General features: G+C 50.5%; 1 protein-coding gene across 14 annotated transcripts in view; it reads right to left on the bottom strand.

The window, feature by feature from the left end:
• Positions 1-3,225: 3,225 nt before the first annotated feature.
• The window catches only part of DAB2IP (DAB2 interacting protein), a 275,146-nt gene continuing 255,814 nt past the window's right edge, over positions 3,226-22,557 (bottom strand). For 10 of the 14 annotated variants that reach the window (XM_073314876.2, XM_073314873.2, XM_073314868.2 and 7 more), the window contains 4 exons: positions 22,241-22,393; positions 16,095-16,297; positions 12,561-12,648; positions 3,226-8,475 (listed from right to left, as the gene is read on the bottom strand). In XM_073314876.2, coding sequence (XP_073170977.1) covers positions 8,308-8,475; positions 12,561-12,648; positions 16,095-16,297; positions 22,241-22,393 — 612 coding nt within the window. In that variant the 3' untranslated portion in view covers positions 3,226-8,307. Of the gene's footprint in view, positions 8,476-10,516; positions 10,829-12,560; positions 12,649-16,094; positions 16,298-22,240; positions 22,394-22,557 lie in introns of all 14 variants that reach the window. The other 4 variants (XR_013634766.1, XM_073314874.2, XR_012155308.1 and 1 more) reach the window with 4 other exon arrangements.

Raw genomic sequence — 22,557 nt, 5'->3', positions numbered from 1 at the left:
CGCAGCCGGCTAGCCAGTCGGATACCTGGCGCTGCTGCAAGAAGTACCCGTGTTGTGTGGGTGGCTTCTCTGGGAGTGAGGCCTGGGATCCCTTCCCAAAGGGATCTTGTAGCCCTGGCCAAACAGCAAGCTCAGTTCTGCTCTGTGACACCTGGGCCGTGGTCAATCCAACGGGGCCCAGCTGCTTGCTGGTGAATTCTCTCTAACAGCCGGTCCCCGCTGCTGGGTGTATCCCAAGCGAGGGGTCACCACACACAGAGCCATGGGGAATCTCCACACCAGGTGCCAAACCTTGGCCTTGCAGCGCATCCTACAGCTGAGGCTCTAGCCGACAGCACTCTGGCGGTGGCTATGCCTACGCTCGGGGCCAGAGGTGGGGTGCTCCTGCTTGTAACCGTCGACAGACCCCGGGGGGTGGTGGGTGGGCTTGAACTGGGGACCGCTGGAGCTTAGTGCAGGAGCCTCTACCACACAAGCTAAAAGCCAGCTGGCTGTTAGCTAAGACTGTAGCGCAGACTCAGTTGAAGTGGTCTCCGGGCCACTGGATGGGCCCGAGCACCACCCCCAGAAGGTGGGTGGGTGGGTCACGCGTGTACTGCTGGCAGCTCAAGCTGGGCAGCCGTGGGAGGTCGTACCCGCTGCACGCAGGCAGCTCTGGGGGCTCGAAGTTCAGCCCAGCCTCTGCTACCACAGCCATGCTGCTCTTGCTCCTCTCAGCAGGTTGCCTCAAGGGAGCATGAGCCTGACCCCCCCCACCCCGGTGCAGTGGAGACATAAGCCTACAGGCTCCCCTGCCAGGCGGGCGGGGAAGCTGAGCTGTCTAACAAGGGGGTGTGTGGGGAGGGAATGTGACTGCATGTTTCCAGTGAGAAAGGCTCCCGAGCTGCTTGGCTGCCGTTCAGGGGCCCAGAGTGACGCCTGCAAGCAAACTGGCTGAAAAAGGGCCTGGCTTCGCAGAAGAAATTGCCCTGGAGAACACGCTGCCGCCTGGCGCGAGCGAGTGAACGATTTCTGCTGCGCGTTGCTGTGTAAATGGGTTTGGGGTTCAGCCACGTGTTAAATGGCGACACGTCTGCATTTGGCACAAACTTCTCACTGCATTTTGGCTCCTTGCCGAGGCCGCTTGTTTCTAACAATAACTAACTGCCCCGGCAATGCAGCGCTGCGGGCGTGGAGCTCGGCTGGGCCCTGCCCGCTGCGTGGCGCAGCGGCCATGTTCCTGTGAGTGACACGGATGCAGCAGCCATGCTGGGCTCAGCAACAGAGGGGAGCCCTGGGGCAGGGGAGCATGGAGGTGCGGGGGGCTAAGCAAGGAATGGGCCTACTGTGCCCTCCCCGCCCCTCCCCACTGCCACGCTTGCTTGCATGACAAAATGGGCTAGCTTGGGCCATTGAGGGAAAAGGGGGAGAAGCCTGGTGAGGTGTGTGTCCCCCTGAGCAACCCCCTTCCAATGCAGGTAGTGCAGGAGGGCCTCTCCTCTGTGCTCTCACTAGCTTGCAGCCCCTTGCGGCAGTCGCTCTGCTTTGGTGTGGCATTGCATCGCTTTACCTCCATGTGCCCTGGCTGGCTGCAGCCATAGGCCACCTTGGGGCTATAATCATGGGACAGCTCATCAAGCAAATCCATGTCAGACTGGAGCCCTCTAAGGAAATCCCCTGGGGCCAGTATTACCTTCTGCCCCAGGGGCATGGTAAAGGCAATAGCTAAATCTCTGCCCATGCATATCCGTTAAAGAGCTGCTACCTCGAAGGCCCTGGCTAGTCTTTGTTGGGATAACTGGAGTCTGCCTCCTAAATTCTCCCTGGTGTGTCAAGTGGCTAAAGTATGTGTCTGTGCCTAACCTAAATGGTCATGTTGCTGTGCTTTAAACTCCTGCTTCCCACCCTAGAGGTGGCTGCAATTCAGCTTTCATGCACTTGGGGTCCTGGGGGATGCCAAATACTAAGGCAATGTCAGCTATTAGGAACATGCAACTAGGTGTGAGTGGAGGGAATGGGATCAGCGGCCTAGCTGTGAGTACAGGGTAGGGGCGCTCTGCACAGGAAGCATTTGTTCCAGACTCTTATTTCCAGCGTGGCAGCTCCCCTCTGGGCTGATTTATTCACATGCCTCCCCTAACAGCCAGCGCCAGGAAGGCACTTTGATTTCTCATGCCTTCCCTTTTATGGGGCTGCAAATTGGAAAATCTGAGGAAAGTGGTTTCTTTAACTGCCTCCCCCTGCTGAGAAACCCCCCAGCCCAGGTGTGGGCCCCTCGTTCCCCACTTTAATTGTGACAATATTTTAGTGAGCCTGTCAGGAGGCATCCAGAAGGCTGAGCATCCAGCGTGTCAGAGCAGGGATTCTGTGCCAGGACTGGCACCCAGGCTGTGTCTGTGCCCTGGGTGCAGGGGCCTACTGCTGGAGTCTCCCCTCGCCCCTGGGCTGTAGAGTGCCCGCCTTGGGCCTGTTGGAGTGCCCGTGGTTGCTGTACTTCTCCCCTGCAGGGGGGCAGGTTTGCCCGGCCTAGGGGCGGATCCCAGCCGCACACAGTGTCTCTGGGATCTAGTTTCTCGGTGTGCATGCTGTAGCCAAAGGGTATCACTGTCTCTGGGGTCCTACGGGGGAGGGGGCTGGTGCTAGGGGGAGCATGTCTGATCAGTCATCCCCTACTTCCAGGACTAACTTGCTTCCCTGGCACACACCTTGGTGCTGCCATTATCTTAGTAAACCCTAGACCGCCTGCTCTGCTTTAAAAAATTCCCTTCTCCTGCGTCTATGCACCTTGGAACTTTCTTTTGTATCTTGTTCAACTGTTCTCCTGGTGGAGGGGGAGGTTCCAAGATCTGTGCCCCATGTCTGGCATCAGTCTAACACGGCTGTGTCCCGAAGAGTAGGGGTGGGTGCAAGGTGCAGCGTGAATGTCCTCTGATGCCTTGGTGCTGTTCTAAGTTTCACTGGAGATCAGGCTTCTGCCAATCCTCCCCCTTGAGACCTTGACCCTAATATGGTGGTTTCCAGTATCTCCCCTTCTGCTTCCCTGAGATCTTTTTGTTTCTGTCTAGGAACATCCTCCCTCCCACTAAGCGGGAGGTCTTGAAGAGACCTCTAGTTGTGTTGGAGTATTTACTCCCATAGAAGACGAATGACTCAGACAGCAGAAGCCAGGTCAGGTTGCCACCCAGGGCCAAACAGGGTAGGATCTGACTGATTAAAGCTATGGGAGACCTTACATAAAATAGCTAAATAAATCTTTAATATTTCTAATTGCAAATGTACAGAAATTGCACGTCCACATCATCTCTTTGAACACCAACAACTTTCTCTGTACATTATTACATAGTTTAAAAGAGGCTGAAGGAGTTTCAGCAAACACTTCCACTTCGCTTTGTTTTTTAAACATACTTACAAAAAAGGTTTTTTGTTTGTTTTTTTTCGTCATAAGAGGATATAAAACATAGCGACTGCTCATCAGGAACAAGTATCAGCCTAAGCAGATATACAGAGAGAGGTATATCTTAAGACACAGTGATGGATGATAAAGGAATATGGGACCATGGAGACTGCACTTTGGGTACCGATAGTTGATGCAGAACCACATAAAATTTACAGCAATGTCACACCTCACGTTACCTGTGAAAGTCAAGTAGCGAAACCAAAACCCTGCTCCAAAGCGCCAGCATTTGAGGATTGTTGTGGAGTGTCCATGGGCTGTAAAGCCTCTGCTCAGCAGACGAACAGGTTCCTCTCTGGCCCAAATTACATACTCCCCCTCCAAGAACAGAAAATGACAACGCTTCTCTGCCCAGCAGTCACACAAGGGGGCCCGTAGCTGACCCATCAGGTGGGGGGCCATTCGCGCAGACACAGTATCTGGCTAGAAGTGAACGGTCTCCCTTCTGGGGCAGTTCAAGGAATCGCTTGGGAACTAGGGAACAGCAGCAGCCGCACTCACTTTAGAGGCCAGGACTAGACAGGCGGAGTTGGAGTCCCAGCTCACCCTGAATACAGCCCCTTTTGGGGCAGGGCTGCAGCATGCCAGAACAGGGATGGAAGAGACCCAGAGGTGACCTGGGGGGAGGCCAGGCCCTGGAGATCAGTGCAGGGTTGTCCCCCCCTGTACATTTGCTTGGTGCTTTCTCAGTGGAGGGTAATGAGCTTGGTGGAACTGACAAAGCACAGCTATTGTCACCCAGGTCCAGCAAATCCCTACAGTGTGCCTGGGGAAACCTCCAGTCTATGGATTCCAGCATAACTCGGTGTGTCCTGCATCTGGCAGTACGTTACACAGCTGTCCTAAAGCGGGGAGCCAAGACACTGCTCACAATTCCAGGAATGCTCTAACAGGGACAAGCAAAAACCACAATGCTGAAGGGACAGAGTGCAGACTTCCAAGGACCTGTTTGGGTGGAGGGCATTTCTGCTTAATAGATTGGGGGGGGGAGGGGGGAAGCGGTTGGTTCCTAAACTATTGTAGTTGGTAGGAAGTCTCCCTGGAGCTTCTGGCTCTGAACTTAAAGCACAACCCCCACTGTATTAGATTTATAGCGTGCAGCAACCATGGGATATTTCACACCCCAACGCCTCGCACGTTTTCTCTCCATCACCCCAAATCAAAACCCTGGATCCATCCCAGCCCCCAAGGGGCAGCTGAAATCTGAACCCAGATCTGAATTTGCTTACTTGAGCCCACCTCTGTTTAAAAACAAAACAAAAAAACCCAAACAAACCAGCGGTAGAGACACTCAACTCCTGACCAAATAAGCAGCACCAGAAGTAAATTACTATATACAACTGTTAGGTGAATAGGTACATTACAGTCAAACACCAAGAACATATACAAAAAATTGTAAGACTTGCATTAAGATAAAAATCTGTGAATGTTTGTTTTGTTTACACAGTTACAGTTTTTGCACTAGAATAGGCTCTTGTCACAGAAAGCACGAGAATGAAAACAGCAGGTCGCATGATGGTCAGTAGAGTGGTTGTTTTACTCTCTGTTGCTGGGAACACCTCTGCAAATTGTCTCTGGTATTGCTATGCGAAACACCAGGCTTGAGGACAGGAATTGCACTCACACCCCCCCACTGGTGTGCAGCTCATAAATAACAAAACCACAAACTGAAGTAACACACTAAGAGATGGGCCTGAACCAAACCTCCAGATCTGGATCCCATGTTTTAGGGGACATCTCTACAAAGAAGAGATTTCTTCTGGGACTGAGTTCCTTTTCATACTGGCTCAGGAAACTACAGATCAGAAGGTGTCAGATCCGGAAATGTTAGTTTTTAAATAACTCCCTGTGGAAGGGTTTAGGTTTTTCTGCTACACCAGCAGCACACTGTGCATGCTTTAACTGAGATTTTGGTATTAACCAAGAGTTTGTAATGTAGTCCCTAAAAAGTTTTGGTAGCAATGGATTGGCTCAGGGCTGAGGAGTAGGTTAAGATGTATGGTACTTAGCTTCAGTACTAAATAGACAATTGTTTCGGGGATTCCCCTGCCAGTTCTTAGGGCAAGCACTGAATTTGCATCCAAAAACAGTTCCCTGAAGTTTCCGTGTAAGAATGGAAATCAGTCCCTGCTAGGGCACCCTTCCACCACTCCTTCCTAGCATTCTAAGTGAAACAGCTTCCATCTTTCATAGGAGGAATATTTCAGACCCTAAAAAAATAACCAGAGCTAAAAGTACATCTCCAGGCACCAGCTGCTTAAAAAGAGTCTTTTTTTGCAGGGTTCTGTAAAGGTATTTGACACTGAGACAAAGGCGGGTGTAAGCGTATGTACCAAATTGTTCATAGTACCCTGTATACGCCTAACCTGTCTGGGTCTTTCTCCAGGGGCTGTCAGTTTTGTGAGCTTCTTCAAAGCCACTTGTGCTAATTCTCCAATATTCAGTGGTCACTTGGCTCTGAGGAGCTCCTCTTTTTGGTCTTACGTTCACGCCACACTGTGAATTTAAATCAAGAGATGGGACGGCATTCCTTGCGTGTGGAGAGCTTCGAGCGCAGACAGGCCGTCAACCATCCAAGATCCGGAGCTGCAGAAGTTGCAGCCCTATGTGACCTGGGCTGGGGCTTCCGTGGAAGAGAAGCTTTTAGAAAAAAGCAGCTTTAACTTTAAAATAATCCCCTCCACAGTGAATCTTTTTAGGATTTGCGGTGGCAGGACAACAGAGAAATGCAAACAGTGTCCTGCTAGCACAGACTAGATACTGTGGAGTTGGGACCTAAGCCTAGCACAATTCAGTATCCTAGTCCCTTCTGACTGTACATTTAAACATGGCACTGGGCAAACTAGGATAAGCATACAGCAAGTATGTGCTCCTAATGGGCGGAATAGGCAGATGTCCTATACACTGTACAGTGGCATCCATGTCTCAGAGAAACCATCTCTCTGGGTCTCCGTATTAATGACCTGTTCTGAGACTGGGAATCAAGGACTAACTTTAAAAAACAAAAACAAAAAAACCTGCACTGGCAGCAGGTCAGTGGCATAATCCCCCTCTAAGGAGATGGCCCTTCCGCTGAGCAACACACGTCTGAATGTGCCGAATCTACTTCTTTCAGCAGTTAGGAAAGTCTAATCCTGGCTTATGTCTGCACAGTGCCTCCTGACCATGGGAATTTCGGTGGCTGCTGCTGTTCTTGTTGATTATTCCCTTATGACCATGTTTTACATTCTTCGAGGCTGTTAATTTCCGTGCAGTGCTCATTCCCAATTTAAAGAGGACAGTATTCCAGAAAATGGGCTGTATTTTTTTCTAATGCATACTGTGAAAGAAAAGAAATATAATTACCAATCTTCATGCTTCTTCAGGGTTTTTCTTTTTCTTGAATGTTTAGCACACACCTTTGCATATAGCACCCCCACCCCCTCCGCACAAATAACCCTTCCTTTTCTGAGCAAGCAGCCACATCCTAAACAAATGCTGGTGTAAAACTGATTCCACTCCCTGAATCGTGATGGGGCTTCAAGACATTTTTCGGCGTGATTTTTGGCTAGTAACCCACACTTCACAACCCAACCGCTAAGCAGCTGGGTGAGCTGAGTGGACGTGATATTTGCTGTGTTCAATAGCAGGAAGTTTAGTGGGATGCTACTCATGTGGAACGTTTCACTGTGTTAGATTTGTGACAAGGTAACATGCCCCTCCCTCCCCTCCTTAGATTGCCAAGAAGAAACTGCACCTAGAAATAAAGACACCATCCCTAGAACACCAGCTCCCCTTCTCTGCTGGCGTATAACAGTCCCGCTGCCTTGGACACAAGCCTGCACCAGCTGCACTGGGCTTGGCGTCTGACTGGTAGGTTGGCAAAAAGTAAAGCAAAGACAGAGAGCTGTTCTCTTGCTGCAAGGTGCCATCGTAGGTGTAATATGCATGGACTCTCCCGGGAGCGCCGGACTCCTACAGAGGTAACACTCGCTGCGACACTGCTTAGCCCAGCAATTCCTGCTGAAGTGCTATTTACTCCCCTCCCAGGTGACCTGCCCTGTTGTCTATCTGTGCCAGCATTCCTTTGGCTCCCACCCCGCACACATAGCGAGCTTTGTCCTTGCTCTTCAGACCCTCCTCTCCTGAGTCACTCGGATTTCATTCAAACACCAGTTCCCTTGGGTGAGCGTCAAACTGAGAGTGGCCCAGGAACCCTCTCTTACTGCACAACGCCGGGGGAAAGGTGCTTGTGCAGGGACCAGTGCATGGAGCATGCTCCAAGCGGGGCACAGGAGCCATGTGCTGCGGCCACCCCGACCTGAAGCTACACAGAATGACCCACCGAGCAAACCAAGTGCCATGGCAGAGCATTTCCTGACCAGGGCTGGAATTAGACTAAGTGGGTTTCAGACCGATACGTTCTCCTCCTCCACTGAGCATTTACCCGCAGGAACCCACCACTGAACACACTTTAACTAGCCTGAGTGGGCCTGGCTCAGGCTTTCCCAGACTCCTTTATTTTGCTTACTGGCACGCCAAGGCCATTATCATGGGCCAGGAGGAGTGTGAGGTATGTCCTTGGGGCAGTTGGAGAAGGAAAAGGTTAAACATTAAACACTGACTTAAATCCACCAGTGACAGCAATCCCCCCCGCATACGGAGCTCTCCTTTTGCCACACATTTCACACAACTCGGTCTTTTGGTCCCCTCAACTTGCTGGCGTTGGCGTCTCCCACCACGGAGCAGTCAAGTGCGCCGTCTGCAGTAAGGAGCTGGTTCCTTGGGGAGTGGGGGGGGAAAGACAGCAGCCATTCTCTGAAGCACGGCTCACCCCTGCTGCTGCGCAGTCTTTCAGGCCAGGCCTCCTCTCCTGCAGCAGCTCCCTCCGCGGGTTAACAATTGCTGCTGTTTCTGAATTCTCCGTTCTCTGTAATCTGTAATTTAGTTGGGTTTGTGGGGGAGATCCCGTTACGTGTCTGCATGCTGTACCTCTCTTTCAGCTGAGTAAGGGCACTCATTAACCGTGCGTTGGCCGCATCCAATGAAGCAATACGTTTCTCCTGCAACCAAACAGAAAGTGGGGCACTTTCAGTGAGCGTGCCTGTAGAAACTGCCTCCATGAGACCTCATCTCTTGGCACAGGTGTGCAAAGGCAGGGTCAGCTTTGGTTTAGCAAACCCAGGGAGGATTTGGATGCAGGTCCTGTTCTACAGGAGCTTGCAGTTGTTGGGGGTTGGACAATTTGAGAAAACGGTACCAGTTCAGAGCCAGAGGTATTGGGATATCTCTGTCCGAAAGGACAATGTTAACAGATACCACTGCCAGCCCTGCCCTCCCTGGGCCAGCCTCTCTGCAGATAACAGTTCGGCTCACACAAACTCCAACATGTCAGGCTTTCAGGCTAGTGGAATCAGAGCTAAATTCATTTCATCATGTTCTAATTGACCCTGAACAAAACAGAGATAAAATGGCTTCTATTATTCTCCCAATTATACAGGCATGTGCCACACGCGGTTTTTTTCCTCCCACCCAGCAGCAGTTAGAATGAGGAGAAGGTTCATGTTCTAAAACCCAATTCTCTCCTTCAATGGTTATTCATATCCATGTTTAATTGATTTTGTTTTAATGGATGTTGATCGTTCAAACGCCTCGTAGCCTGCCCGGAGAGCTGCGACGGCCGGGTCCCATTTCGCGCTGAATACAGAGGGGGCAGAGTCCAGCGTTATGACGACAAGGATGGGTGCCAAGCAGTCCTGTGCTGCCATCTGGTTCTGACACCATCTCTCTCTGTGAACTTGGGTAAGTCACTGAGCCCTCCCTCTGTCGTCAGTTCCCCCAGCTGCAGCCTGGGGATAGAAATACTTACCTGAGGGATGCTCAGAGGTTGGACTGGTGACGGTTTGTGTGTACACGGCTTTGAAAACCGTTCTTCCCCACACACGATTCTAGCACTGAGGCTAATCTTAGGGTGGGGTGGAACCCAGAGGCACAGAAACTGGTTACAAATGGAAAGGTGACGCTCATGCTCTAGGGTTGCAGCTGCAGGGTCCGGAAGGGACCTCCAGGATGTTCTGGGTTTGAGGTTTTTTTCTTCCTCTGAAGCATCGGGGCTGGCCACGGCCAATGATGAGACACTGAGCAGGGAGCACCAGGGCTCGGAGGTAGCCCTGAGCATTTTCTCTTCCAGGCGCTTGGCCGCCTGGTTCTTGCTCACATGCTCAGGATCTCACCGATCCCCATGTGTGGGGGTGGGGAAGGAATCCCCCCCCCGAGTTAGACTGGTAGGGACCTTGGGGCTTTTTGCCTTCCTCTGCAGCGCGTGGGTGCAGGTCACTGGGCATATCTCACTTCATCATTTCCCTGCCATGGCTGGGGCCTCAGGAGGGACGGAGGGCCACCAGTGCTTATTGTCAGCCTGTGGCCTGTCGCAGTCTAGTCACCTGTGGGCTGTAACACTTTGGATTTAGGGTGTAGGTGCTAGGCTGAGGAATGTGTGCAATTCCGGCTTTAATGCTCCAACTCTGAGCAGATCCAGCACTAGTTCCTTTAGAAGAGCAAGCAGACCTTGTTGACACTGAATTGTGCTCGCTCTCCGGGACGTGCACCTCACAATGGGAGGCTGCGTGCAGTCTTTGCTCAGGAGTAGTGCTCATGGAGATCAGGATTTGGCCAATTTAAACTAGAAAATCAAAGTAAAACTTTGTTTCCACTCATTGCTCCAATGGTAGCACATCCATGTAGGAAAAGAGTCCAAAAGGAAACTCCAGCGAATGGGCTGTGTCTACTTAGGGGGTTAGAATCTTTAAAGCACTGCCCAACAGAGCTGGACATGGATAACTATGGCAGGCCTGTGTTGTAACCACTGCTCTCACTCATATTTAAAGCATCACCGATGTCAAGAAACGAGTGAGCCGTCGCCTTCAGCCTGATCCATAGCAGTGTATGGGCCATGGATCTGTCTGAGTTGTACACGAAAAGTTAGAGCATCAAAGGGCATTTTGGCAGAGTTGAGACCATGCTGATATCTATTTTTCTGCCTGGAGCTCTGTGGGCAGCAGCAAGGAGGAAGGACAAAAGTGTGAAGTTTGGTGGCGAACCCACCTGAACGGATGAAATTTCACAAGGGAGAAAGTAGTAACTTTCTGTTCAGTTCTGCTTTCCTGGGACCTGTTCAGGCCCCTGCCCAGCAAGGAGGGAGCCTCTTATGCTGGTTGATCAGCAGGGTTCTTAGGTGGCCGTGTCTGGACGATGCGGGGAATGATTGGTGCCTGGCCTGGCTGTGCGAGATTCTGAAGCAAGCAATGCTCCTTAGTGGACGGGATCAGGTGCCCTCCTCTGAGCTCTACCTGTGCCCCAGGGAACGTTCCTAAAATCCAGTTAAAAAAGCTTGCCGGACAGCCCTGGAGGCTAGCTCTGAAAGGAGGAGAAACAGGTAGTGCGTGAGGGCCAAGGCGAGGCTGAGAGTCAAGCACAATTTGCAGGCTACGGAAGGCACGCTGTCAATAGCTGTCTGTTAACGGACTCCCCGCTCTCTCCTAGGCTCAGCTTGAACACTAGAGAGGTGGATGTGCTGATTTACTAGCACTGACCAAATGACTGTAAAGATAAACTGATTCCTTTTCGCCAGGTTCTCCTTGCTCCTTTCCCATTTGCTACCCAGTAAATCATTACTCAAGAATGGTGACTCAGTCTATGATAAACAGGGTCATTAAGCATGTAGTCTAGAATAGTGGGACCTGGCTGCAGATGGTGGCCAAGACACTGATCTTCTTTTCCTGTGTTCAAACTGGAGCAGAATGTCAGCAACCACAGCGCCTCTCTCAGGCATTGTTTCACACCCACAGACCTTTGCCCCCACCTCTGCACCCGTCGCTAATTGTGGCCATGTCTATTTAATGAGCTGAGTTGTGGGTGCTACAGTTAGCTAGGAAACTAGCTTCAAATATTTGTGCCTGAACAAATGGAAGCCAACCCTGGAATTCTCTCCTTATCGGCTAATGGGAGCCTTTGCAACTGTTGGGCGGGAGGTTGATCGTTTGTCAGGGGGCTGAGGTAAAAGCTCAGCTGAGGCAGATTTCCAACAGCGACTAGAGGAGTCTCTCTGCTGTCCCATGCAGGAGAGAGCAGCTGGGTCCTACACATGACCTGCTAATGGAAACAGCTGCCTTTATGCCAAATGCCTAGAGAAGGAGGAGAAGACTCTTTCTGCGCATCTCCTGCCACCCAGCTGCTCAATGGAAAGGGGAGCTGTGAGCGATGTTGGAATAGTTTGTACCATCTTCCTACAGGTGAGTACCTGCTCATGCTCTGAACTCTTTATCAGGGCTCTTAGTCATCCGATGGGGCGTGCAGCCCTGAGAAGGAACAGGCTATGCTACCCTACTCAAGGGTACATGTTCTTTGGATGGTACTTTTTTATACTGCTCCTGGCATTTCATGGGGAAAGCCCTGATGTCCTCCGCCTTCATCACTAGTGCATGGTAGGTGACTTTCTGACCTACACCTGCTTGCTTCCCTTTTCCTCCATCTTCCCTTCCCCTCTATGGTGGCTTTCCAGGACACCTCTCTCCATCCTGCAACACCCATGGCCAGTAAGCACAAACATCGGAGAGATTCCTGGTACATAAAGGGAAGGAGTGACTTATAAGCCTGTCATGGTAATGTCTCCCCTAGAGATCTCCCTGCAGTTACCAGTGGGCATGGGATATAGAAGCATCTGAGCAGCAGGTGGTGATGTTATCCTGTTTGTGCAGCGTAACTGCTGCACTCAAGGGAGGCTAGAAAGAGACAGGCTTCCACCATTAACTCGGACTCCTTTTGCTTTGGGTTTAAATCAGCCCCTTCTAAGGCTACACTGAAGTTGAGAGAGTCCTAGAATCCCCCAGCTCCATTTCAGCCTCCCCATACCCTCACTGTCTTCTGCCAGGGAGGCAAAGGTCTGAGCCCCTCGGATGGATGGTGCTGTAGCCGTGCAAACACCATGATGGTAATAACAACAGGCTACAACCTTAACTGTGGTCTGGATTGTCATCGGTTTAGTGCAATGCTTGCTATGCCCTCTGGGACAGTAACAATGGGATCTGCACATCAGTGGGGCTCATTCCCCCAGGGCTGCTGTACATCCTGACATTAAAAGGGTACTGACCTGGGCATCAATAATCTTCTGTTTGGAATCCACTGCCGCCTGCATTTCTGCATGATCTTTCTTTAATTCCTCCTCGACCGACATCAATCTGGCAAGAGAACCCAGAAGCAAACGTTTAGCTTCCGAGAAGCAGAGAGTCTAGCTGCTGTTATTAAACAGTGCATTCTGCTGCTGCAAGGAGCTCGCCTGGGAGACCAAAATCTCCTCTCTGTGCCCAGAACAAGTAGAGCATAGGCAGCAGCGGTAACCTCTTCCCTCCCGCTGCCAGCCTGCCCTGGCCCTGCCTGGAAGGACAGACTGGCCCATTCCAGCTCCTTGGCTGCTCTTGCTGAGGCTGCCGGCTGCGTAGTGGGTTTTGTGATAGGGACACCTGTCTATTAGAAACTATGCTCAGACCCACCAATGCCCAGCACCCAGCCAGCAGCCGGGAATGACTTTGGCTTACCCCTGGCCATTGCAGGTTCGCTGTGAGTGCTGGCCTGAAGCAGAAAGGCATCAGGCACCCTGTTAGAAAGCCATGGAGCCCGCCAGGCCAGCACTAGTTAAAGTGCAGTGCTAGTTCCCCTGCTCGTCCTTCATCCCTTTCATGCTCATTTCAGTTCTTCAACTTGCAGAGTGGGTCAGCCCTGCACAGCTGCCAGCTCTCTGGTGACCTAGGAGGCTGCCCTAGCAGGGGGGTGAGATTGCTCTGATCACCTGTTTGTGGGATCCAACACCCTGAAAGGCAGTGCCCCTCTGCAGAGAGCATCCAGGTGCAGGAGTCCATTAATTACACGTGCTAGGATCTATACCGGCTCTGTCACCTGCAGCCACCACGCCATTAGTTTGGTAGACTTTTAAATCAGTCTCCTGGGATGGATGATACAGACTATTTCTTCCCTTACTCCTTGACAGCAGAGGAGGCAAAGGGTTGATTTACATCTCGAAAGCTCAGAGCAAGGGGTGAAACAGCAGGCCAAACCAATGGGAAGCTCTCACATCGTATCCCCGCCTTCAGGGAGCACAAAAACCGGTTTTTTCACGTGACATTGCCGGCATTCGCACACACAGCATCCCACTTTCAGAGAACGTGGAATTTCTGCAGTTAAGATCAGAATAGGGCTGGGGCCGTGGAAAATGGCTGGCCCTGAGAGTCTTATTGGTTAAAAAACAAACCAACCAAAACTCTCTGCTCCAATCGTTCAAAACCCTGCTGTTTGCTGTCTGACTGTTAAACTACTCTAGACATGAGCAAGCAAAGGATGAGGTGGGAAGGGAGGGAGCTTTAGAGCAGCTGATTTAGGAGAGCAGCTTAAAAGAAAGGAACGGGTCTAGCTTGGCTAAAGACTATGACATTGGGCCATAACAGCCTATATGTATGTAAACACCATGGAGGCAGAGGGTTACTTGGGATGTCAGCTCGGAGTAATGAGATGGAGAGGAACACTCAGACCTTCCTGACAGTGAGAGATGTCTGCTGGAGACATAATCTCCAAAGGGGAGAGGCAGAAGCCCCATTGCTTTGGGTATAGAAAACAGGACAAAATAATATACTGAAAGGAAAAATCCTACCCTGAGCCCAGAGAGCTGGGCTGGGTTCAGAGGTCTCAACCATCTCTGAATTCTACCATTCCATGAACCAAGCAAATCTATGGATTCCGTCACCCCGAGCTTTAACAGAGACAGGTGCCCCTCCAAAGGGGCAGAGGGTCGCTGGAGTGAAATAGCTGACGTTTGCAAACCTGAGGTTGGAAAGAACATGGGAGCAGGTGAGGGCCCCTCCATTTCCAGCTGGATCCCAGGAAATGAAAAACAGTGAAAAGCTAAAAGTTGCCCAGACTTGCCTGCACCTCAGAAGAAGTTTGATTCTCTTGTAGCTTGGGGTCAGTGCTGATTTCAGAACTACTTCCCTCCCCCAGCCCAAGAAACACAGATTGACTGAAAATGTAGTGCTTTGGTGACTGTGTATTTTGCATACAACAGTGTAACGCCACCGACGACCATGGGTTATGCTAAGGGTTAATCTGGCCCAGTGTCTGAAGTGCTTCAGAGCTGACAGTGCTATGTAAATACCAAAGTACTTTTACAGCCCTGCACCAGGAGCTACATTCAGATAGCCCAAGCCCCTGGAAGCTTAGAGAGTTTTGATTCAGCCCATTACTGAGAAAGGAGCTAGCTGGAAATTTCACACCTGGTTCCAGGTTTAGCCTCTAAACCCACAACCCGCTCTGAATTTGAAGGTTTCCTGGATCCATAGATTCTAAGGCCAGAAGTGACCATTGTGATCACCTCGTCAGACACAGGCCATAGAACATCCCCCAATACTTCCTAGAGCAGATCTATTAGAAAACCAGCCAATCCTGATTTAGAGTGTCACCGATGGAGAACCCACCATGACCCCGGCAGACTTGTTCCAATAGGCAATTACTTCACCATTAAAAATGTATGTCTTATTTCCAGTCTAAAAGAAGGCACAAATTTCCAGGTGGCTGGATCCATCCCGGATTCACACCCTTCACTACTGGGCACAGGGCCAGTTGTTCATCTTTGGACATTAAAGGCCTTGGGCACTGCACCACTCCTGCACGTGAGATGGGACTATAGAACGAGAGGTTTCAGGGCACCATTTCCAGGATATCCTATTGCCAGGCTTGGATGTGGCCATTTTGAGTGTGTAACAAATAGTGTTAGACAGCACTGTCCGTCCTAAAGCACTCTGCAATCTACAGCTAGAGACGCCAGTCCCGCTACGACTAGGGCGACAGAGGGCAGCACACAGTAGTCCATAGTGTACTGCACACCAGTGCCAGGAGAGGAATTATGGCAAAGAACGTTTAGCAGGGACTGTCGTGTTGTTGTGTGCCTGGCAGCACCTAGCACAATGGAGTTCTGCTCCATCACAAGGGCTCCTAGTTGCTACAAACAGTAATTATGCTCTACTCTTACAATCCCCCACCCCTATAATCTTGACTGTTCACACAGATTGAACATATTCACTATGTGGTAGGCCTTCCTCTAAAGGCTCATCAATAGAGGATAACAACCTACTGTTGCAACCAGCTAACAGAAGGTTATTCCTTGCTTAAGAGGCAGAGCGCTGTGCTGAAGACTTGTGATGAACCTTGTTTGTAAGATTTCATTTGAGACACCCACACAATGACCTGCCTCCATTTCGCTACCTCAGAAGAGTTAAACTGGCCCTCATGGGTTCCAGGAAAGCTTGCTGCTCCCCTTCAGCTGAGCTACAGCATCCTGCTTGCTTACTGCTAATGCGGGGTGGGGCTAGAGTTAAAACACAATGAGGTACTAGTGGCTGCCTATTGCTTTAATGTGTAGTTTCTATCACAACTAAATGTATCCATTTTATTAACAATGACATAAACCAGCTTCTGTTCCAGACTCATTGTTTCCTTTAACAACACAATCCCTAATTATTTTTGGGGGGTGAAGGAGAGCTAAAGCTCCCAGGCTCCCAGTTGTCTACATGCAGCCACCTCCTTGCTACAATCATTTAGATGTTGGGGTTTTGCTCTCTCTCTCCGTCCCCCACCATACCTGCTGATGATCCCCTTCATCTGGATCTCTTTATCTTCCTGCTGTCTGCGGAGCCTCTCCTCGCTCTCCTCCAGCCTGGCCTGGTACTCCAGCATCAGTTTCTGGGTTGTCTCTTCCTGGCATTTGAACCTGTTTTCATACTCCTCCAGCTTCTTGTTGGAGATGCGGAGCTTGTCCTGCAGCACCACCAGGTCCTGCTGGTACTGCAGCATTTAAGGAGAAAGCACAAGGCATTTTTATTGCTAGGGCTTTTCCCTCACCAAGACTCTCCAGTAACCCAGCCATGACCGTCTCCTCGCATTAGACTAGCTGCAAACCCACATAGGAGCAACCCTGAATAGCTGCTCAAAACCTTCTCCTCTTCCATCTTCTCCTCCAGACTGCACGAGGAGTGGGGCTGCCCTTCTGCTGGGATGACAGGTCACTAGCAGGTGCAGAGAATGGTTGGTTAGCATAGTTTGGAACTTAAAATGAGGATGCAAGTTAGCTCGACTGACTGGCATATGTATGCGGGCAGCTGCTCAAGCTGAACAGCAGTACAGGGTTAGACACAGCCAGGTGAGGCAGCACTGGTGGGGTTCTGGCTTCAGGCATCTGCTCGTCAGGTCTGTGTAAATCAAGGGGTGGCACTGAATTCTGCACACGCTTGCATCTGAATCCAGTCAGTTGGCATTCTAGGAAAAGCTGCCTTCCTAGGGTTCATACGGCCCGAGTTTAGGGACAACATTTGAGACCTGACTGTCTGGAAGTGAAAGCCTTGCAGGCCAAGCAACAGCTCATTCAGAGCGATCCCTGCCTGACTGGGCACCGGGGCAGCTACAGCCTTGGAGCTCACAGCCCCTGTAGTCAAAGGACAGTGAAAATGCTCATCAAGGAGCCACTCTTCCAAGCCTAGGGCCAAACCCAGCATGAATCCGGCACCGATCCCACTAAATCCAGGCCACGCTACAGGAGCAGGGGCTGGGCTGGGTTTTGGTGGGATGTGCTTAGTTCCGGAATGTGTTACATTTTGTTACCCTGCTGGGTTTTCTGCACAGATGCACCCAGCTTGGAGACCTTTTCAAAAGGAGCGAACCCAGCTCTGGGGGGCTACGTGGAGCTGAAGCTATGGCGGGCATCACCATTAAACACAGCTGGACCCCAGGGTGACTGAGAACAGCAGAGACCACGCGGATCACATGAGCTCAGCGAGTAGCACTTTCGATGCTGAATGGTTATTTGCTTTTTTAAAGGAAGCGTCGAAGCGTTGTAATGAAAGATGCTGGTCTGGCCACCCTAGAGACTGAAGGTCTCAGCACAGACAGTGCCAATGCAAGATTCATCACACTGGCCTCCGCCAAACCACCTCTCTGCAGCCAATTCAATCATCCTCCTTGGAGACTGCCCCCGTTGCCAGCCGCTTTCGGGGTAGGTCTTGGGAGGCTGATACCTGTCCGCTGCGGCCATCAAACTCAGCGCACATGGGCCATCACGCAGCCAGCAAATGATAACCACATTTGGTCACATACCACGGGAGTTACTCTAATTGGGCCCAAACACTCCTATGGGATTTGCTCTAATAAACAACCATCAGATGCCCCCACAGGGCACGGATGCCCCATTGTCCATGGCCAAGCTTTTATTAATGTGCATTTTCCCTAGGAAGCTGGTGCTTCTGAAGCCAAACACATGGCTTAGAGCCAACTCCCACTGAAGTCAGTGGGAGCTGGACTGAGCTCGGAGCAAGGGCTCGCACTGGGCACGACTGATCGGAGACGGTCAGTTGTACACCAGTGCAGTTTTAGATGATCAGTGCAGAAAACTGACTTTCGCTTAACCCACAGGGTCAGAATTTCAACCCAGGGCTCAATGGGAGAGGAGGTAGTGCATGAAGCCAAGACTCCACCTATTGTGCTTTTCATGTAAAAAAAACTCTGAAAAGTTTTTGGTAAAATAAAAGTAAATAGTGGCAAGACTCACAGAAAACAAATGAACAAGTTCAAAACACGGGGGATTTTTTTTACTCAGTAACATTGGATTGAGCTGTGGTAGCTCAGCATTCGGTACAACTTACTGAGACAAAGGAAAACTCCAGTGTACAAATGTGCAACAGAGAAGAGATTTTTACTTTGGAAGGAGTGACTTTTCTCAATTGCTTAAAAGTGCCCTCGCTCTAACAAATTACCAATGATTAATAAGCAAACAGGAACCTGCCATTTTGATGAGCAGTTTAAGGAGTTTGAGACGTTGTAAATACCTGACTAAACGCAGAAGACTTTCAAATCTGAGCTAAGGCAACTTATCGAGTATATTACTGGTTATAATAAATGAAGAGGGCTCTGGTTGCTTTTGCTATTGATTTAGTAAATAGTGGCTACATAGCTGGTAATCTAACCTTTTGTTTTTAAACCTAAATGAACAGAAGGTACTCAACAACAGCTCTGCAAGTCTCCTGCCTCTGCTGAGCATTCAAACGGCAGGCTGCATTTGTGTTCCAATGTACGCCCTCACACAGGGCCTCCTTCCGGGGACCATTAGTAGAATGGCAGCTCTCTCGGAGTGGGAGACGCGAGCCCCATTCACTGATTGGAGATGGCAAGGGCCAGATTCTAGCTGTGTCAATCAGTGCAGCTCCAGTGATGGCAAATTGCTACAGTCATTTCCATTGGCTGAGAAGCGACTACAACCGCGACCCACACAGCTAGGAATTCATGATGCTGAATAATTTTGTGAGCAGCTGGAGTATTCGAATGATGGCAGGCAGAGATGGGAAAGCCCTAGTAGATCCTTCGGCCACGGCAGAAGACAGCTGTGACAAATCACTGTGGTTTTCCTTTAATCAGGTTTTTACAGAGTCCCTGAGACAACACAGTTCACGCACACCACCTGGTGAAGAGGGGGAGACACCAACGCCCAGACAGTGCACAGAGTGGAGTCACTCAGACACGGAGAGATTCCATACCTACCCTACACTTAAAATAGGAGCAGCGTAAGGGAGCTCCAGGGATAGCAGGAGAAGCCTCAGGAGAGCGTGGGAGTCGCTCCTGTCTCTAGAACACTTGTCTCATTGTTGGTTACCATTCAAGTCTTACAGTAATGGGGAGAGAGATTATGCTAATGAAGAACTTTAATGCCAGTGACTGATATGACAACGAAGTAACAAAGGATGCTTCATGGGAATGAGACACCAGGCTCTGGTGGGGTTTGCGTTTTGATATTTTGGCAGGGAGCAGAATTTATTGAAATACCGTCAGACCTCGTAATCCTGACGTGGTCTGTCTCTACCCAGGCGGAGTACATACTGGAGGAGAGCCTGCAGCATCCTGTCCCTCCCTCAGCCTGTGGGTGAAAACATGGTGGAGATCTCTCTGGCAGGGCAGAAAGCCAGTGCCAGAAGCTGCAGAGAGTGGAATTCACTTGAGAGGCCATCTGTTGAAAGATGAGCCAAGGTTGCCACAGAGTTGGTTTGGTGAGAAGGAGTTTAGTGACTACCAGTGGGGAAGTGGCACACGGAGTCTGCTAACTGGGGTACCTTCTGCCTTGTCAGAGTAGTTTGCAGGTGTAAATTAGAGCATAAGCCTTCCAAGTGGTTCCTCACTCACGTTACTCTGCTGCCCAGCTCTCTTGCAGCAACTACACCAGCCATGCTGATCTCCCGTGCTCCATGCTACACCCCAGTGAGCACCGGTTTCACTGGTGACTTTTGAGACCCCTGCTGGACTCTGTGCTAATTACACGGATTCTACTCTACTCTCATTTAGCAGTCGAGATTTTTATAGCCTAAAAATGAAGGCAGCTAGCTGGCTGACCTTTCCCCACACCAGATGCTTTCCTCCGCCCATTTCTTTTCATGTTATAAAGATGCCAAAATGGGGGAAAATCCATTAATAAACTGGGATAAACTTTTAAAAACTACCCAGGGACTTTTTTCTTTTATTTGAAAGGTGGGAGATTTCTCCTTGTGCGTCTCAGTCCCTGCCTGACAAAGGCTTTGGCATGTCACTCAAGTTTAACAGATGACAGCCCAGAGAATGGTGCAGCACCAGAGAAATTAGACAGAGAAAGTCAGTGTTACAAAACTAGAAACATCCCTGTCCCTCAGAATAATACACGAAGGACTAGCGCTCCAAGTTTCAGGTGATAATGAATGGCTAATGGGAGGAAGAATTACAGTTTGTGAGCTCCACTACCAAAGTGCCTCCAATGTCTGGCTGCTGGGAGAGCTTCTTGCAAATTAAAAAGAAAAAGATCCCCCCCCTTCCCCAGTGTATGTGATTTGCACTCTGACTGGTCTTGTTGTGCTGGGCATGAAGCTGCTGGTGTCACCAACGGGCTAACCTGTCACAGACAAAAGTGATGTAATCCTGGTCAGATATGACATAAGCTCTTTGCTTTTCCCTAGTGCCTGATGAAACCTTCCCCTAGTGATCTGGTTTGAGTTGCAGTATCTTCCGCAAACTCTGACTGTAACATCTTGATTTCTAGCTCCACTTGCTCACCAGGCACGCTGGTCTCCTCCTCAGACTGGGCTGGGAGCTGGGGAACCCAGCCAATCCATCACTCTTCCTACAGCGAGGGCCGAGTAGTGCTGAGCAAATAATGGACTTAGTGGCCGAATGGAAAAAGCTGAAAAAATCTGGTTCATTTCAAACCAAAACTGAATCTTTTTGGGTGGTTTTTCTTGCCGAAACAAAAAAAAAATCCACAACCCAAATGTTCATTCGAGTCACACAAAATGTTTCAAATGGCGATTCAACTCGATGTTTCATTTGGAGAAGATTGCTGTGAAATGAGAGAGAGACAAGGTGGGGGAGGGAATATCTTTTATTGGACCAACTTCGGGGAGGGAGGGGGAAGAAACGTTCAAGCTTACACAGAGCTCTTCCTCTTCTTGATCTGAAGCAGAGCTCTGTGAAGCTCCAAGCTTCTCTCTCACCAACAGAAGTTGGTCTGATAAAAGAGATTCACCTACCTTGTCTCTCTAATATCCTGGGACCAACATGCCTCCACCAACGCTGCTTACAACCGTTTTGAAATGAAACCTCCAGAGAGTTTGTTAAGAAAACGTCAAGGCAAAACATTTTGACACTTGATTTTGTTTTTGGATATTCCTGACATCTCACCTGAAATTCACCAATAGCTTCAGTGCCTGGAAAAAACGCATTTTGTGGTGAATTTACTATTTGCTGAACATATTCTGTGCAACTCTAATGCAGAGCTACTCCCTGGCGTGGGGTGCTCAGATTTCACACAGCAGCTAGAGGCTGCGCCTGCCCTGGGAGCCGGAGGTGCGAGTCCCAGCGCGCGTGGACATTCCTGGGCTCGGTCTCCCCGAGCCAGCGCGCCACCGACCACGGCGTAGCGGTGGTAGTAGAGGCAGCAGCGGGTGTCGGCAGGGGCTCGTCGCTCTGAACACACCCCCATGGGTACCCGGCAGATCTGCGCTCAGGACCGCTCGCCTGTGCTGCCACTTGCCGCCGCCCACTTGCCTACTGTGGCTACACTCCTGTCGGCGCGCTAGCCCGATGAGCACGAGCACGTACACCCACTCAAGCTGGGCATCACCCCCTGAGCACAAGACACAGCCTTTGAGACGTTCTTGGAGCGCGACGGGTCTCTGGACTTGGTTACATGGCCTCAACCGGCAGCAAATGGAGTCACGCCAGCCTAACACTCCTGTAACTGGGATCAGAACCTGGCCCCTCTCCTTGGAATGTGCTAATGGCTTTTGTAAGCCTGAATGCTGGAGCTCATCTTGCCCCACCTCCCCTGAGCAAGCCAGGAGAGCTGCCTGCTACTTCCTGCCTTGTTCATTTCGTTCCGTTCTTTAGTTCACTTGGTAAGCCCTGTTCTCTGCAGTGGGGGAGCAGGGGCACTGACATGCACTGCTTATGCTGGCTCTGCTGTGCCCTGATGCTCTAGCTTCTCATACTCGCTCCTGTCCCCTCTGTTCCTCTCTTGCCCTGAGAAGAGGGACAACCCAGTTCGTGAAGCCTGAGCAGGATCCCCAGCATTCTGCCCCTGACGTGCGGCAGGGGAACAGTGGGGTTTCTCCCAGGGCTGCTGAGTCCCCTGGAGACCCCGCCTCACCCCGTGCAGCTCAGTTAAATGACGTTTAAGGAAACTCTCTCTAGTTAGACACTTGTTTCAATCCAGTCAGGTTTTACCTTTTCTGCTTGGCTGAGCTCGTCCTTATTCCTGAGCTTATCCCTGTGCTTGGAATCTGGGTCAATGCTTTCATCTTCTAAAAAGTGCATGTTCATATTCAAAAGCCATGCGGCAGTGCGGTCCAGGGCATTGGGGTTCACAGGAGAAGGGGCCTACAATGAAACATACAACCATAACAAAAGAAAAATCGGTAACAAAAATGGATGTGAAGCTAGAGAGCAAGAGAGTTTCCTTCCAACCAAGCCCAAGGCCCCAGTACTGCTCCGATGGAAAGGAATGGATTAGAGTGCCCGAAGGGGTCTGGGAGAGAGCAAGG

This window comes from Lepidochelys kempii, chromosome 16 (assembly GCF_965140285.1).
Source record: "Lepidochelys kempii isolate rLepKem1 chromosome 16, rLepKem1.hap1, whole genome shotgun sequence".
Taxonomy (NCBI): Eukaryota; Metazoa; Chordata; order Testudines; family Cheloniidae; genus Lepidochelys; species Lepidochelys kempii.
Note: the sequence above shows the minus strand (reverse complement) of the source record. Positions and strands in the feature narration are given on the sequence as shown.